This window comes from Nelumbo lutea, chromosome 1, assembly GCF_056320005.1.
Source record: "Nelumbo lutea isolate HS-2025 chromosome 1, American lotus-T2T, whole genome shotgun sequence".
NCBI lineage: Eukaryota > Viridiplantae > Streptophyta > Magnoliopsida > Proteales > Nelumbonaceae > Nelumbo > Nelumbo lutea.
The window spans coordinates 41,267,524-41,286,230 of NC_142684.1; the positions used below are offsets into that span (position 1 = coordinate 41,267,524).

Sequence of the window (18,707 nt, forward strand, 5' to 3'; positions counted from 1 at the left end):
TTATACTTAACTTCAGCCTTTTTACCGTATTTTCTCTAAGAAGAGTAAGGAGAATTATTCTTTGAAAGTTACTTGGAAAAATAAATTATTATAGGATAATGTTGAAATTTTAAATAATGTATGGTAATGCATTAACAATCATCAGACTTCAACATCTTTGTTATCGAAAAGCCAAGGTAAAGGAGATATTTGCACTTTTTTCTCAAAACTATAGGAGAGGCCTTTGAAACACAAGGGTGGTTTATAGAATTGTTTTAAGCGGATGCTTTTTTATAATTTTACCTAAAAATAATACACAAATAATAAACCAATAAAAATTAATAAAAAAGTTATTTTCCAAATTTATCTAAAGAATAGGAAATTGGTAACTTACTAAGGCTCCATTTGAAAGGAATACAAATACAAATATATAAAAGGCAAAACCTCATATTTTTATTATTTTATATGGATTTATACCGTATATATTTATATTTGTACTACTTTCAAATTAAGCCTAAAGTGCAACTTAAATTATGATAGGATAGACATAACCCCTAAAAATAATACCTTAATACTTGAATTAAAATTAGATGAACACCACTTAATTAGAAATGTCGAGCTCCATCTTCAATTTTGCCCATAAATAAAGTCCGTACATCGCACGGGTCCTATTCAGAGGAAGGGTAAGTCTCGTTGATCCACGACCACATCCCTGCATAACCCGCCCGAGTTGCACCCAGCGATCTGGGCTCTTTCCCAAATTGAAATTGATTAATTGACTCGTAACAATGGTTCAAGACCGAAGGTCGGACGGGCAACGCAACTGGAGTAATTGAATTTGAGGATTTCCTGGGAGTAAAAGGAAAATGGGTTTGAGGTTTTTGGGATGAAGCACTCTTCAGAGGAGACTCAACCCAAAACATTGAACAACACAGCGAGAGCAAGAGAGATGGAGAGTCCTCCAGAGAATGATTGCTGCTCCATCTGTCACGACGACTTCAACCTACCTTGCCAAGCCAATTGTTCTCACTGGTTTTGCGGTGCGTTCTTCAACACCAGATGTTTCTTTCTTTGTTCTTTAATTCCGTTGGTCGTGGAGGGTTTTGCTTTATTCTTTACGGGTTTCAGATTTTCCAACCTGCTTGATGTATTAGAATGGATTTCATCGATTCTGTTAGGTAATGAAATTTCATGCGTATGGTCTTGCTTCAAGAACAGACATTGGTAAATTGAATAAGTTTCTATGTGCTGTAATCTTTGTTGGATTATTGTTTCAATTGAGGCAAACTAAAGGGTTGGATTTTGAGATGCATTTCTTTCGGGCTTTCTAGGGGCAATTAGGTTAGGTGCCACTGAGACGAAGGTCTGTGCATCAGGGAAGGGCTTAAATTCGCATGGTCAGATTCCACATTGCCCTTGATTGAAGGGTTTTCTTTGGATTCAACATCTACTATGCAAAGGAGACTGGAGACCTATGTTTGTATTGGTTTTGTCCGAAAATGCCAAAAAAATGCAATATTGTTTATAAAGTTTTTTTCATCAGTCAATATTGTTTATAAAATTGTGAGGTTGCCGGCCTTGATTTTGATTGCTTGACTTGGATTTTACCAGAAGTGGGCAATGGTGTTGTATTTTAAACGGAAAATTGGACGATCTGTTTGGATATCATGTCAATATGCCCTGATCGATTATATCCCACAATACATGAGCACATAACTTTCACTCTTTCTTATCTAATGTAGAACTAATTTGGCTTCAAAAGACTTGTAATAAGTACATGGACTGCTTTTGTCTAAACAAGCCTAGCTTGAGGGCCAAAACCATAAATCTTCAAAATTATTTAAAAGTTTCTTGTTTTTCTTTGAAAGGTTTTGTTCAATGGGGTCAGTTTGAAAACTTTATTTTTAATAGGTAACTGCGCCATTGCCATTCTCCCAACCTGTAGGTGGTGTAGATTCCCGTGGGTCTGAGAAGGAAGATGTGGAAGTAGAGAGATAAGTGGAAGAGAGGTTAGGGGTCAGAGAGGAGGCTGATGGGATTTGGAATCTGGTTTTCTCTGAGTTCGAGGAGCTTAAGGAGAGGGAGCTGGAATCAGAAGAGAGGGATAAGCTGATAGATCTAGGCCAGGAGGAAGAAATGATTTCTAGGGATAAGGAGAGTGGGAAAATAGGGAAAGAAGAGAACTGGCAAAAGGCCTACCGCAGGAAGAGTGAGGAAAAGAAGAAAAAGAGAAAGAAGAAGAGATGAGAAGTGGAGAGATTGAAGTCAGACATTGAGGGGGACTTCATGTTCAGTGACAGAGGTGAAAGAAGGAAACTCAAGTCTAAGGAATTTGCAATATAACAAGGGTTGCATCCTAAATACAATTATGGAGCTGATTAGTTGGAATGTTAGAGGCATGGGGAGTGAGAGGAAAGGAAGAATTATTAAAGACATACTTAGAAGGGAGAATCTAGATATTTTCTTGTTACAAGAAACAAAACTCTTCAAGATGGATAGGTTCTGGATCAGAAGTATTTGGGGTTCAAGAGGAATTGGATAGTCCTGTAGTCCTTGTGGTGCCTCAGGGGGAATTGTGACCATGTGGAAGGACGAAGTGGTGGAGGCTGTAGAGGAACTGATTGGTAGTTTCTCGATTTCTTTGAAGTTTAAAAACATGAGAGATAGATTTACTTGGACTCTCACCAATGTCTATGGACCAAATAGATATCAAGAAAGGAATGATATGTGGAAGGAATTGTTTGATGTTAGGGGTTTATGGGAAGGACCTTGGTGTGTGGCAGGGGATTTCGATGTGATAAGATTCTCAAATGAATCTACTAAACCAAAACCAACGGGTGACCTCCAGTATGAGGAAGTTCAATGACTTCATAGATTCATGTGAGTTGAAGGAACTCCCTCTCTCAAGCTAGATTAATTTGGCCCAATCTTCAAGAAGTTCCCTATTGCTCAAAACTGGATAGGTTTCTGTTTAATGAAGAATGGGAAAACTACAAGGAGAACCTAGTATCTAGGACTTTACCTAGAGTCGCATCAGACCGTTTCCCTATCAAGTTAGGTCCTGAAACTTTCTTAAGTAGTCCTACCTCGTTTAGATTTGGAAACATGTGGCTCGCCCACCTAGACTTTGTAAGGAAAGTAAAAACTTGGTGGAAGGAGGATGTGGGTGATTTGTGATGTGAGATGGAAAGTAAAAACTCTGCTTGCTCACCGAAGCTTCGAGAACCCCCTATTTGCTAATGTTGTTCATTCATTCATTGCAATAAAATATCTTCTTAAAAGGCAATGAAAGTTATAAAGTCATTATTTTTTATGTGAGAAATAAGAATTTCAGACCCTAACATAGACTTGTTCGGGCTTGCCTTGAGGGGCGTGGTACAAAGGCAACTCATAGAATCAAGAATGCAATATGTTTTACATCACATTAGCTACTTGAAGCAATGCAATTAAGGAAAAAAAGAGGTTGTGGGTTTTAAATGCTTGAAAATGCTTTATATGTTTGCTTTTATTATTAAAATTTCATTTGAATACGCTTTAAATGTTATGTTTATGTATTTTAATTTTAGATAACAGGTTTTTTAAAACATTTATTTTAAAATTTAAGTTTATATTTTTATTAACATTATGTTTAACATTTTTGATTTTTGTTGCATTTTAAATATTTTTGAAATTTCTGACTTTTTTTTTTGATTTTTTAGCTTTTTTTATTTTTTTTTTGTAATTTTGCACCTTTCTTAAAAAGGCACGAGCCTCGCCTTGTGCCTTGCACCTCAGGCGCAAATTGGCCCTTGTGCTTTTTTTGCGCCTTGCACTTTTAAAACACTGGTTCTTCCATAAGGGAAAGGACAAATGCTATATGGCTACCCCCACCTGAAAACTATGTGAAGTTGAATTTTGATGGGAGCAGCAGGGTGAATCCAGGACCTGCTGGTATATGAGGGGTTGTGAGAGACATGGATGGAAAACTGTTAGCCTTGTTTTCTGGCCCAGTGGGGGGATTGGGGACCTCTCAAGGCAGAATTGCTTTCTGCCTGACAAGGACCACAAATTGACAATGAACTGAACATAACCAACTTGGTGATTGAAGGGGACTCAAAACTGGTGATGGGTTGGTTAAACGATCTAGATTCTGTAATATGGTGCTACAGGGATGAGATAAAAAGGTTTTTATGGATCACCAAGGATATGAACTTGAAGATAGAATGGGTGAGGAGATCGGCAAATGGGTTAGCTGATACTCTAGCCAAGCATGGGGTGAGTAGACAATCTTTGTTTTGGGCTCACCTGTAATATTCTTGTTATATTTTCTGTTCTGTTTTGTTTATAGAGAGGTAGCATCTCGTGCCTCTCTAAGGGATGCTTGTAATGCTTATACCTTCAGAATTAATAAAATCTATTATCATTTATCAAAAAAAAAAAAATGGTAACTGAATGACTTTATTGCATTAAACAATTAATGGAATATGTAAAAGAAACATGCAACCCTTTTATAGGCTAGACTAATCCCATCTATCCATTTTCTTTATCTAAGTGTTACTTTTCACTCCAAAATAATTTCTGCCTATAAACCCCTACCTTTCCAGCGTATCATCCATCCCATTTACTGACCTTTGACCCGCTGAAAATAAACCTCTTTCCATCATCCTTCATTTGATCTCCTTGATAACTGATCTGTGTTGCCGCATAGTCTGGATGTTACTGTGAAGCCAGCTGAGCACCACTTTGTAGCCTCCCTTGATCACTAGTTTCCTGACATTCATAGAGTTTTCCATCTTCAGTGTGTCAAAATAGCCAGTAACTTTGCCCTTAATGAATTCTCTACTCCAATTGGCTCCAAGAACATTGCTTTGATTCTACCATTTCTATTGCTAAACACCCCTCCCACTCCTGAGTGGCCTAGATTGCTAATGTTGCTTCTATCAAAATTAAGATTGGTAAGGTCACAACTCACGACTTGGAGGCATCCATTGAATATGGCATAGCCTTCTATTGGTTGAGGTGCTCGCTACCACACTCCAAGATCTTTTTTTTTTTTTTATCAGTAAGAGAAAAATCTTATTAATATCAATATCAAGTATTACAATAGGTGGAAATTCCACCCTAGAGACACTTTTTATAATTTATAATTCTGTCCAGAACATTTGGTGCCTCACTGTCCCTTGTTTGGCTAATACATCTGCCATCCCATTTGTTGATCTTCTCACCCAATTATAGACAACATTCAGCTCCCGTGATCACACTCCAAGATCTCATCAAGTCATCTACCAAATATGGGGCGAAAATCAAGTTATCAACATAGTTTTAATCCAATACACCATTCTCACCATAGTACCCTCAAGTCTCAATTATAGCTTCCTTGGGCTGCCTCTTCGTATTAAAGATAACTGTATTCCTTTCTTTCCACATTATTCATAAAATTGTTAATTGTAACTCTTTAACTCTTGTGCATTGCCACATAATTCCCCCCCGCTTTTGCAAGTTTACAATGGATTTAGCTAAACAAGCTATTTAAATCCAAATACCTGTAATCAGAACATAATACGAAAGGAGAAGACTCCCAAATACCTGTAATCAGAACTGATTAAATGATGGAGAAAGGACTAGAGGAAGTTTTTGAAGCTTCTGCAAGATGGAACTCACAGTGTCTGTTCTCTAAGTTCCCAGTCTCTTTATCTGCCACCAGCCGTGGAAGCAAAAGAGATTAACACTGGAAATGGGGATGAGACTGTAGTTGTAGAAAAGATGGGAGAAAGAATTTGGGATTTAATTGAACAACATTTGGAAGAAATGACGAGGAAGGAGCTAGAGGAAAATAAACACACAGAGAATAAGGAAAAAATTGAGGAGGTAAATGCTACCATAGTAGAGGGAGATATAAGTAGGGGGGTAATCTTGGTGGCTGACAAAAAGGAAGAAGACGGGGCAGAAAATATTGTGGAGAAATTGGGATGTAAGGTGAAGAATCCTAAGGACCTAAAAACTTATTTAAGGACCAAGAAAACTGAGGTGAAGGTGAGAAAAAGGAAGATGAGTGAGGTGGAGAGGCTAAAGTTTGATGTGGAGTGTCGTAGGGAGTTTAGTGAGAGGAAGGGTAGAAGAGAAGGGGGCAGGTAAATCAAGGGGCTGAGGTAAGGGATATAAAATCAGAGTGTCTTGATGAAAATGATCACTTGGAATGTTTGAGGTTTAGGGAGCGCGAGGAAGAGAGCCATAATAAAGGAATTGCTGAAGAAGGAGAAGCTGGATATTGTTTTGTTGCAAGAGACTAAGCTTTCGACATTTGATGACAGATGGGCCAGAAGTATATGTAGGTCTAGGGGTATAGGTTGGGCAATGTCACCGTCATGGGGATCCTCAGGTGGTATGGTGGTACTATGGAAGAACATGTTGCTGGGAAAAGAGGAACTGATGGGGAAGTTTACAGTGTCTCTTAAATTTCGACATGAAGATGATGGTTTTGAATGGGTGTTAACATGCATTTACGGACCTAATGGGTATAGGGAGAGGAAATGTGGGAAGAGCTTGAAGATATACGGGGATTGTGGGATGGACCATGGTGTATTTGAGGGGACTTCAATGTGATAAGATTTGTTGAGGAGTCTAATAAGATGAGACAAAGGGTAACCACAAGTATGAGGAAGTTTAATGAATTCATAAACAATTGAGAATTGAAGGAGTTCCCCCTTGTGAGTAGTAACTTCACTTGGTCTAATATGCAATCAAACCCAATTTGCTCTAAGATCGATAGATTCTTATTTATAATGGATTGGGAAGCCCACTGGGGAGGGTTGGTCTCAATGGCTCTACCTAGGTTAACCTCTGATCACTGGCCTGTCTCTTTATCCAAGGTTGAGTTAAGAGGAAATGGACCAGCCCCGTTTCGGTTTGAGAACATGTGGCTTAATCACCAAGGTTTTAGAGAAAAGGTAAAGGCCTGGTGGATGGAGATTAATACTAGCAATAAGTGGGGGGGTATGAAATTTCAGCATAAGCTTAAAGAGTTGAAAGTAAGAATCGGGATTTGGAATGCACAACAATTTGGGAGATTAGAAGAGAAAAAACAAGAGGTAATTGACAATATTGAGATGGAGGATAATAAAGAAAATGATGAACTATTTGGGGAAGGAGAAAAGCAAGAGAGAGGGAGGCTGAGAAAGGAATTGGAGGATATCCTTTTCAAAGAAGAGATCACATGGAGGCAGAAATTTAGGCAAACATGGTTAAAGGAAGGGGATAGAAACATAAAATTCTTCCATGCCTTAGCCTATGATAGGAGGAGGAAAATTTTCATATCCAAATTGGAAGTTGAAGGGGAGACTATTGATCAACAAACTGAAATTTCTAGAGCCCTTGTTAACCATTTTAAGTCGATATTTAGAAAACCTCTCTCTGGAAGACTTTGTGTGGAAGAGTTGGAGTGGCCAAGAGTTGAGGATGATAAAAAAAGGTGGTTAGAAAGAAGGTTTGACTTGGAGGAAATAAAGGAAGCAGTTTTTTTGATGGATAGATCTAAAGCACTAGGTCCAGATGGCTTTACTTTGGCTTTCTACCGAGACTTTTGGGACATTTTGAAGGAGGATATCCAAAAGGTGTTTGATGAGTTTTTTAACAGAGTAATTAACCCAGGGTTAAATTCTACCTTCATCGTTTTGATTCCAAAGAAAGCAAGAACAATACAACCTAAGGATTTTAGGCCCATTAGTCTTGTTTACAACCTTTATAAAATTATTGCCAAGGTCCTATCAAGAAGAATTAGATTAATGCTTCCTTCTATTATATCCTTAAATCAAGGGGCCTTTGTTCAGGATAGGCAGATCATGGACCAAATCCTTATTACCAATGTGAGTGTGGAGGAGCTAAAGAGATCTGGAAAGAAAGGCTTGATCTGCAAGCTCGATTTAGAGAAAGCTTATGATCTGGTGGACTGAGATTTCTTAGTGGAAGTAATGAGGAATTTTGGCTTTGGAGATAGGTGGTGTAAGTGGATTAAGGGTTCCATTAGTACTTGCCATTGCTCACTCTTGGTTAATGGAATAGTGGTTGACCACTTTCTAGCCATCAGAGGTATTAGACAAGGGGACCCTCTCTCTCCGTTCTTATTCACTCTAGTAGCAGAAGTGCTTGGAATTCTATTATGGAGAGCAGATTTAAGGGGTTTGGTGAGAGGTTGGAGAGTGGGAAGAGAAAGAGTGCCTATTACTCATCTGCAATTTGCCAATCATACTGTCCTATTCTGTGAGGGAGGTGATTTAAGTTGGGTGAGGAATATGAAGGAGGTGATACAAGTCTTTGAGAAAATGACAAACTTGAAAGTTAACTTCAATAAGACTTGTGTGGCAGGTATCAGCAAGGAAAATGAAGTAATTGAATGTGCAACAATATTGGGTTGTGAGGTATGTCAGTGGCCTATGAATTATTTGGGTTTACCTCTGGGAGCAACCCTAGAAGTGTGAATTTTTGGAACCCTGTGGTGGATAGATTTTCAAAAAGGCTTGCCTCATGGAAAAGGAATTATCTACCGGTGGGTGGAAGAATTACATTGATCAAATCAACGTTAGCAAATTTGCCAGTTTACTTTCTTTTGGTCTTTAGGATGCCTGTGGGGATTTGTAAAAGGCTAGAGAAGATAATGAGGGATTTCTTATGGGAACCGGGAGAGGAAAAGAGGGATCATAGGGTGAGATGGGAAATGGTGATTAGAAGCAAGTCGCTAGGGGGTTTAGGAATTGGGAACATTCAGAAGAGGAATACAGCCTTGTTGGTTAAGTGGTTATGGAGATTGCCGGTGGATCAAGACAAACTGTGGACAAAAGTGATTAAGAGCATACACGGGCTGTCGGTAAATGGCTGGGACGCAGGAATTTCGGCTAGAGCATCAGCAACAACACCTTGGAAAGCCATCCATGCCATTCTTCCTTGTTTTCTACCCTTTGTCAGGTATAATTTGTGTTTTGGAAATATGGTAAGGTTCTAGGAACATGTGTGGGTGGGGGAAACACCACTTAAGGATCAATTCCCTTCCCTGTTCTCCCTTTCTAGGTACAAAAACTTAACCGCCTCATCTTTAGTTTCTTTTGTTGGCCCAGAACCTCAGCTTAATTGGGATTTGGGGTTCAGACGTGGTCTCAGAGATTCTGAGATAGAGTTGGTGTGGTTCCTAGTTCAGGTACTTCAAAAGGTTTTCTTAGAACCGTCAAAGGGGGATTCTCGAATTTGGACCCTTTCCTCTTCTGGCTCTTTTAGTTGTGCCTCTTTTTTCAATGCCTTGGCTCATTCTTCTCTTACTTCTACCTTTCCTTTCCCTTCTAAGGAAGTGTGGGTAAGGCCGGTCCCACCTAGGGTTGGAGCACTCTATTGGGAAATAACTTTGGAAAGAATTAATACTTGTGATCATCTTCAAAAAAAGAAGCCTTTTTGGTGCTTGTCCCCGCACTGGTGTACCCTTTGTAAAGCCGACGGTGAGTCTTGCTCTCATTTACTTATATCATGCCCTTTTATTTCATCTATTTGGGAGCGGTTTCTCTCTTTATTTGGTTGCAAGTGGGCTCCCCCATCTAACATTTGAAGCTTCTTCACCTACACAGTTGGTAGCCAGATCAAAAGGAGGAGAAAAATTTTGTAGAGGTGCACTAGGGCTGCAGTTTGTTGGACGATTTGGGAGGAAAGGAACGAAGGATATTTGTTGAAAAAGAAAGAATTGTCAGGAAAAACAATGACAGGAAATAGCAGCCTCAGCTCCTAGCAGAATCACTGTCCATCCGCTGTGGCTCCCCTCAATGGTAGGTTTTATCAAACTCAACTTTGATGGAAGTAGTGAAGGAAATCCAGGGCCATCAGGGGTTGGTGCTGTGTTCAGAACAGAGGCAGGTTCAGTTATAGCCCTTTTTTCAGGACCAATTGGAGTTGGAGATTCATTTAGAGCAGATATTATGGCCCTCTTGGAGGGGGGTAAAAAGGGCTAAGGAGTTGAATATAAATAGTGTTGATTATCGAAGGAGATTTGCAAGTGGTAATTGGCTGGATAGAGAAGGCAAACGATGGGTTATGGGCATACATTAATGAACGAAGGCAGTTCAAGTGGCTAACCCAAGGAATGGATGTGTGTGTTCGGTGGGTTAAAAGATGTGCTAACTCATTTGCAGATGCTTTGGCCAAACAGGGGGTGGGAAGAAGTCAATTGTTTCGGGCTACTCTGTAAATTTCCTGTTGGGGGTGTGGTAAGAGGGTTTACCTCCCCCCACCATTGTATTTTAAACTTTTTCCTTAATTAATGAAAGTTTTCTGTTACTGATAAAAAAAAAAATTTCTGATCGAGGAAATGAAAAGCCGGGCTGTGATTTTGTTGAAGATGAGAGAAGAAAAGGAAGCAATGATATTCTTGGAAGAAGAGGTTCTGGTGTGGCTCCAAGGTTTTCTGAATGTTGAAGTACACTCAATTAAATCTTTAAACTGGAGCAAAAACCTTAAGGCAGGAAAGAGAAATTATGTTGTGAAAATGAGGGGAAATCTTAAGGAAGTTACAGGAGTTCTGGTCCAAGGTAAGAAACCCTCGAAATGCGAAGGAAGTAGCGATGGATGCTGAAGATAAAATTAGGGGGGGGGGAAGAAAATAAGAAAGAAAAAGAGGAAGCTGGAAGCCAAGAGGAGAATCTTGAAGCTGAAATGTATCTCTCTTTGGCTATTCCCAGGTTGCTGATGCTCATGCAAAAGAAATATTGGGATCAAAAGTTGGTGCTAACAGTGAACATAAAATCAACTAACTGGAAACCTCTTCTTGAGAAAGTGGTAGAGGGACTGAAAATCAAATTGAGTGCCATTCCAATGTCATTTGATGAAGGGAAGTCAACCCTGGATGTGGGTGATGTTGAGTTCTCTACAGTGTTAACGGAAGAAGGGCTGGTGATGGTTGGCCGGTGGTGTATTTTGAGTAACAGTAAGAATGTAAGTGATGGTAGCATCATTTTAAAGCTGCCGGGACTTCCCTTCAACCTCTGGACGGAAGCCATGTTTATAAAAATTGCAATGGCGGTTGGGGGGATCCTAGAAGCTTACAACCATCTCGATCTTCATGCTACTAAGGTAAAAGTGGTGGGAGTGAAACTAGAGATGATTCTAGAGGGAGATAAAGTGTTTGCATTCCGGAAAGCAAGAAGGCGTCTGGATGGAAGGTACTAGCACAGGTGCCATAGAATATATGGAAATAGTACTTACTGTAAATGAAGAAAGAGATAGTAGCCTCCTATCCAACTCTGATAGAGAACAACCTCTAGAAAAAATTTGAGTTAGAAAAAATTAGGAAGCATTATTGAAGGCTGGGTGAGGATTTCTGGTGATAATCCTGAACCAGAATGGAGGATGTCGGGTGGTGTCATTCAACAAGGACAAATGAGGTCAATTGGAAGAAGTTGCACCTCCTGAGCACATAATCCAAAATTCTCCAGCTTACATGATCATAAGCTTTTCTAGTGTCCACCTTTAATAATACCCCAACTTCCAAAATTCTCCAGCTCATTAGCCACCAAAATCCCATCAAGAATTTGTATCCCATGCACAAAGGCACCTATAATTCATGTATTGTTGATCCCATTACCTTCATTATTTTTTCTAGTACTTTGCTAATATCTTGTAAGCCTGGCCAACCCAGACTAATAGGTCTGAACTTGACTCCGCTGCACCCTTTCTCTTTGAAATTAGAGTTATAAACGTTCAAACTCCTTTTTGGTACTCCATTGTTGTACAACTTGATGAGATATTGCTCACCTCCAGGAGTCTCTTCAAGGGAGACCCTTCCTCGTGCGCAGAAATGAAAAGAGAGAGAGAGAGAGAGAGAGAGAGAGAGAGAGGATTCAATATCCTATCCTTTCATTCGGCCACCCCATGTATATAGTGGTTTGTTGGGTTACAAAATATCCCAACAAACTGTGTCAGCTCTAATGATCTCATGCAGAGGGACCATCTGACGTGTTGTATATTGCAGTTAGGTGCTGATACGGTTTGCTCAGGTTCTTCCTTAGGTAAGTATGAGTGACTGGGGGCCTGGACCTCTGGATTGGGCTTGGGCCTTGATTCCCAACAGTTGCCCCTCCCTCAAGATGGGCCTTGTCCTCAAGGTCCAAGTCCGGAAATTGATTCTTCAGCTGCCAATATGGTTCCCACGTGGAGTCATGGTGGGGGAGCCCTGTCCAGGTTACTAAGGCTTCTTGCACTATGCGTTTTCCACGATGAACCCAATGGTAATCCAGTATCTTGGCAGGTTTGAGGGTAAGGCCTCCATCCTTGGTGAATGTTGGAAGGTTGCCAGTAACCTTGGTTGGATCTCCCACGGACTTCTTAAGCAATGAAATGTGAAAAACTGGGTGGAGACGGGCTGTCTTGGGCAGGTCCAGGTGGTAGGCAACATTGCCTATCTTTTCAATTATCTTGAACGGCCCAAAGTAGCGGGGAGAGAGCTTATGCTAGGCCCTTTTAGCTACTGAGGACTGTCGATAGGGTTGCAGCTTAAGGTAGACGTAGTCACTGACCTGAAAGTCGACGGGCCTGTGCTTCTTGTCGTATTGCTTTTTCATGAGTTGTTGGGCCTTGTGTAAGTTATCCTTCAGGAGGCTGAGCACCTCGTCTCGTGCCAACAACTGGGCCTCGACATTTGCTACTCCGGTTGAGCCCAGTTCATTGGGAAGGATAGGCGGTGGTTCTCTTCCATATACTGCCTTGAATGGTGTCATTCCCATTGCTGCCTAGAACATAGTGCTGTACCAATACTCGGCCCACGGGAGCTACTTTGTCCAGTGCTTGGGCCTGGAGCCCACGAAATAACAAGGGTAAGTTTCCAAGCATCAATTCAGCACCTCGGTTTGTCCATCAGACTGAGGATGATAGCTAGTAGATCGATGAAGCACTGCCCCTTGTAGTCGGAAATATTCCTTCCAGAACTGGCTGAGGAAGGTCAGGTCCCAATCAAAAACTATTGATTTGGGGGTACCATGGAGTCTTGCCACTTCTTTGATGAAAACTTCAGCTAGTGAAGCAACGGTGTAGGGATGTGATAGGGTGATGAAGTGCCCATACTTTAGAGAGCCTGTCGACCTCCACCATAATCACAGTCTTGCCCCCAGAGGGTGGAAGGTTAGTGATGGGTTGCAGGAGCCTAGGAGGGGATTGGGCCCAGTACTTTTGTTGCTGGCATATTGTACACTATGCTATGTGATGCTCCACTGCTTTTTTCATGTTGGGCCAATAAAAATGTGATGAGAGCCTCTTATAAGTCTGAAAAATACCTGAATACTCCTCCCAACATTGAGTCATGATAAAGTTTTAGCAAGGTTTTCTGGTGTGTGGAAAAACAAGTCGGTCTCTTCATGGTGTATCCCGGGGTAGAGGCGGGGGCTTGCAAATAGCTCTGTCGCACCTTTTCAAGGCTGGGGTTGCTTCTGGCCTCCTCCCATAAAGCTTCAAATAGGGGGTAATGGGGCTGAGAGCTTACTAACAAGGACAACTCAGCTTTCCATGACAATGCATTCGCAGTCCGGTTGGTGGCTCCAGGCTTATATTCGATAAAAAAATCAAAGCCCATTAACTTCATTACCCACTTTTGCTGATTTGGGGTGAGGGCTTTTTGGTCCAATATAAACTTTAAGCTTTTTTGATCAGTTTGGATAATGAACTTTCAGACCAACAAATATGGTTGCCATTTATGGATTAGCAACACGATTGCCATAAGCTCCTTAGTGTATGTGGACCGGTTTTGGACCCTTATGGAGAGGACCTTGCTGAAGTAAGATATGGGCCTCCCTTTTTGCATGAGCACCGCTCCAATTCCTATACCGGATGTATCACATTCAACCACGAAGGTCTCCTTGAAATTTGGTAACGTTAGGATTGGTGGGCTGGTTATGGCCTATTTAAGGGAATCGAAAGCCTGTTGGGCCTGCTCCGTCCAAATGAAGTAGTCTTTTTTGAGAATCCCAGTTAGTGGGGCTGCTAGCGACCTATAATTGCATATGAACCTCCGATAGTAGCTAGTAAGGCCCCAAAACCTGCGTAGGGCTTTGACTGTCTTGGGAGTGGGCCAATCCTGTATTCAAATTATTTTTTTTTTTTGGGTCAGCCATGACTCGTCCATCTGCCACCACATGGCCAAAATAATGGACTTTAGTCTGTCCAATAACACACTTAGGAAGTTTGGCGAACAATTGGTGTTGTTTCAGCAAGCTCAACGCCTGTTTCAAGTGTTGAAGGTGTGAATCCCAATCCTTGCTGTATACAAGGATGTCGTCAAAGAAGACCAAAATAAAACGTCGTAGATAGGGCCTGAAAACATCATTCATGATGGCCTGGAAGGTAGAGGGGGTGTTGGACAACCCAAACGGCATAACTAAGAACTCATAGTGTCCATCATGGGTTTTAAAGGCCGTTTTGTATACATCTTCGGGGTGGACCCGAACTTGGTGATAGCCGGATCGGAGGTCTATTTTGGAGAAATACCTGGCTTTCCCTAGCTCATCAAATAGCTCGTCCACAACCAGATGAAGGGAAGGGAGATCCATCATATGGATGGCCGAACCATGCAGGGTGGCTGGGCGAAATTTCAAAAATTTCTCTTCTCCCTTCCGGGAATCGTATTCCCAGTTTTAGAAAAACTGCATTTTTCAAGGATCGTTCTTGATCCAAACTGGACCAGATCTGAAACCAAAGGAAAGTGAGAGCAATACCTGATACGGAATCCACACGTGTAGCTCTCAAAGTAGGTGTTCACGCCCAAAGAGGGTACCAAAATCCGCTTCCATCGAAGATGGTGCAGCTTGAGATGAAGTAGGTTCAACAACACAGTCCTTCAACAAGAACTGCAATCCAACGGCTTGGATCAAGCAAGGGAGGTGAGCACGAATTCAGATCTGATTTTTCTTGCAAAATTGGAACCAAGAACTGATCTTTATCAGTTCAAGAATGGAGATTGAATAGGGTATATGGCGGCAAGAGCAGAAGGAGAGGGAGAACTGAGAGCAATGTGTAAACCTGGAGTAGTTTGCCCTCCTCTATTTAAATAGTTTAAAGAGCTGCACTCCTAATCCAATTAGGAGATTCCTGATCCAAATCTTTAATTGGATTTGGACTCTTTAAGTGGATAAGACTTATCTTCTTGTCCTTATTTGCTGATCCAAACCCATATCCCTATCCAATCGCCCATACTGATTAATCCAATTAATCTAGTTTATTATGGGCCTTAGGCCCATTAAGTAAGCAGGCTCACATCCCCTTTTGATTGCTAGCTAACTTGGCTCTCTTTGTATGGCATGGGACCCTAACATTGATCCTCACAAAAGCCATATGGGTTCAGCCTATCTTCTGTGACAAAGCCTGACCGAATTCATTGCTAAACACAGTGAACCCTCGAGTCCATTAGTATGGGCTCTTAATGGGCCCAACATTTACACCAAATGGTCATTGAGTCTAGCCATCTTATGAAGGCCCAAGGACTATGGTCTTAAGTGAGATTAGCCCATCAGGTATAAAAGCCCTAAATGGTCTTACACTCAACCTCTCAGCCCTTAGTGGTCAAACACTGCTCAGCAAGAGAGGACCTCTCCCTCGGCTGCAAGGTACAATGTTGCACTCTCTGCTCGGATAGATCTCGAGAATTAAAACCTTTTGCAAACATTTTTCATAAAACATAATATATATATATATATTCATATAAATATATTTTTCAAAAACAATTCTCAAACACGGTTGAAATTTGCTGCTTATAGTTTTGGTTTCCATTAGCGAGTGCAGTCCCCGATCATTTACTTTGTCCGACAAAGGGGCTGATCCTGTCACTATGATCACCCACTCGAGTGAATTCTCAGATTGCCCCAACATACCTAGGTTTTGACCCTCGTTAAGGATCTTATTGATTGGCATATCAAAGACAACCCAATCCAACACCTTGTGCAGTACCATAATTGAGTCTAGGGGTTATGTGTAACTTTCTAGTTTTGCCCGTCTATCTCCAAGGTCCATGGCATAACTGGAAAATGGTCCGGGTTTAGTGTTTCAAACAAACACACACTACATGTGCTTTAGGTCTCACCCTGGTAGCTGAGACAACCTACTCCAATAGACATGGCAACACATTAGTGTTAACCATGGTAGGATAAACCTCCCATGGTCTATCCAACGACTGTGAACATTCTAAACTAGCAAGAATCTCATAAGTGTCCAATTTAAGGGTAACACTGGAATCAAAAACTTATCCTTGACCGTGATATGATTTAGAGCCCAGTAATCTACCCAAAAACGCCATGACCCATCTTTCTTTTTTACAAGGAGTACTGGGGACGAGAACTGGCTTGTACTAGGTTGAATCCATCCCTTGTGCAGGAGCTCCTTCATGAGTCTCTTGATCTCAGCCTTTTGGAAGTGCATGTATCTGTAGGGCCGCATGTAGGTAAGGGTTGTCCCCGGGGTTAGGGGTATGCGATGGTCTTGGAACCGAGTTGGGGGAAGCTGGTCTGGGTCTTTAAAGACTTTTGGGAAATGGCCTATCACCCGTTGTATATCACCTAGGTCCTTCTTAGATGGTTGGACCTCATTGTCTAGCTTTAGTAAAGGCCCGATAGGAAATTGGGCTCATTCGCATCAGCAGTAAGTGTTCCCTCCCAAAACCCCCTTAATCATGGATTGCAGACCTTCTGTTAATGGGCCGGGTATTTCTTGTCCTAATACAAAGGACCGGGCCCAGTTGGCTCAACCATTGTACACCCAACACTACATCCGCCCCATTGAAATCCAATGGATGTAAGTCCACGATGAAAGTGTGGCCTTGGATTACCAGCTTTTCAATTTTACAAATACTATCACATTCAATATGGTTACCATCCGCGACTTTGACAGCAAATGGAGAGGTGTAGAGAACTGTCATACCTAGTTGGCGACCCAATACTTGTCTGTCAAAATTCAGTGTGCTCCCACTGTCTATGAGAACAGACACTCGGCAGCCCCTGAGCTTCCCTTCAACTCTCATAGATTTGGGGGATGACAACCCTATCAAAGCTTGCAGACAGATTTCGGGGTTGTCATATTGGGTACTGTCTGGCTCCTCCTCAGCTAGTTCCTCATCATCTTCCCCTCCAGTCTCCTCCCATTGCAGCAAGAACATCCTTTGGGTTTTGCACTGGTGACCAAGCCCAAATTTTTCATCACAATTGTAACACAAGCCCTTCTCATGTTGGGCATGCATTTCAGCCCAAGAGAGGCATTTGAAGGGGACTGAGCCCTAAGTTAGAGGTGTGGGTCCTTGGGTGGGCTGATTGGTTTCAACAACTAGTCAAAGAGGTTCTGTCATAGGCCTAGGAAGAAGCTCATCTTGGCGTGATGGTGTTTTTAACAAGGGCCCAGATGGGCGGGTCGTCACCTTCCTCAATCGATCTAGCCGCTCCTCCTGCAATCTTGCTAGTCCTGCAGCCACAGATAGAGAAGTGGGCTGAAGGGCCTTCACCTCTACCTTGATGTTGTCTCTCAACCCTCCGCAAAGCAACATACTAGTGCCTTTTCCAGTCATTCGTACACTCTGGTGGCAAGCTGTTCAAATTCGACTTGGTAGTCCCACACTATTCTAGTCTGTTTTACCCTAGAGAGCATCTTGTCATAGTCATTGTGCCTAGTAGGACCAAATCATAAGCACAATGCCTCCGTGAACTCTTGCCATGAAATTTGGGGATGGGAGCGCCTGAACCACTAGAACCACAGAATCGCCTCCCTTTCCAAATGGAAGGAGGCGATGGTCACGCGCTGGAGTCCTTGTACATCGTGATATTAAAAGTACTTTTCGGCCTTGAAGATCTAGGGGATCGGATCTCCTCCATAGAATGTCGGGAAGTCCAGTTTGGTGATTCTCCCCGGTATGTAGTTCCCCCTCTAGTTGCTACCCCAACTAGATCCTTCGTTGTCACTATCTCGGCTTGTGGTGGGGGTAGCTTTCTCCCGCGACCACCTGGTGGAGATTGACTTCGATCTTGTCCACCCTCTTGTCTAGGGTCATTGAATGCGTGTTGGTCATCTTCGATCGTTCATGTGGGCCGTTCTCGGTCTGATACTGGTTGATGAGATACTACTGCTCTCCTTTAGGAGTCTCTTCAAGGGAGACCCTTCCTCTTGCGCAGAAATGAAGAAAAGAAAGAGAGAGAGAGAGTGGATTCAATTTCCCATCCTTTCATTCGGCCACCCCATATATATAGTGGTTTGTTGGGTTACAAAATATCCTAACAAACTATGTCAACTCTAACGATCTCATGTAGAGGGACCATCTGACGTGTTGTCTATTGTAGTCAGTTGCTGATAAGGTTTGCCCAGGTTCTTCCTTAGGTAAGTGCGAGTGACTAGGGGCCTAGGCCTTGATTCCCAACACAACTCCTCAAACACCTTAAGCAAATAATCTTTAATAAAATTCCAGCATCTTTTATAGAACTTCATAGCAAAACCACCTGGTCCTAGTGCTTTGTCACCTACGAATATCATCAATGGATTCTAGATAGATTCTTCTGTTTCTCTTCTTAAATCTCATTGCAGGTTTATTTATTTCTTTTAGTTCACTGGTATAAAGGAAGTCTTCTGAAAAGCTACTGGTTTCTTCAAAATCAAAGCTATAAAAGTGGCATTCACCCCAAGGCCAATAATTCCTATTTCAATAAGTTTGGACACCTCCAATAAGTTTGGCTTTAGAATGCCTTGATGCTCTTGATAGAAAGCCA

The 18,707-nt window shown here is 41.7% G+C and overlaps 1 protein-coding gene across 2 annotated transcripts in view; it reads left to right on the forward strand.

Moving 5' to 3' along the window:
- Positions 1 to 578: 578 nt before the first annotated feature.
- LOC148874384 (uncharacterized) overlaps positions 579 to 18,707 on the forward strand; it is a 57,490-nt gene continuing 39,361 nt past the window's right edge. The window contains exon 1 of one of the 2 annotated variants that reach the window (XM_088963796.1): positions 579 to 1,019. In XM_088963796.1, coding sequence (XP_088819922.1) covers positions 866 to 1,019 — 154 coding nt within the window. In that variant the 5' untranslated portion in view covers positions 579 to 865. The remainder of the gene's footprint in view (positions 1,020 to 18,707) is intronic. The other variant, XM_088963797.1, reaches the window with a different exon arrangement.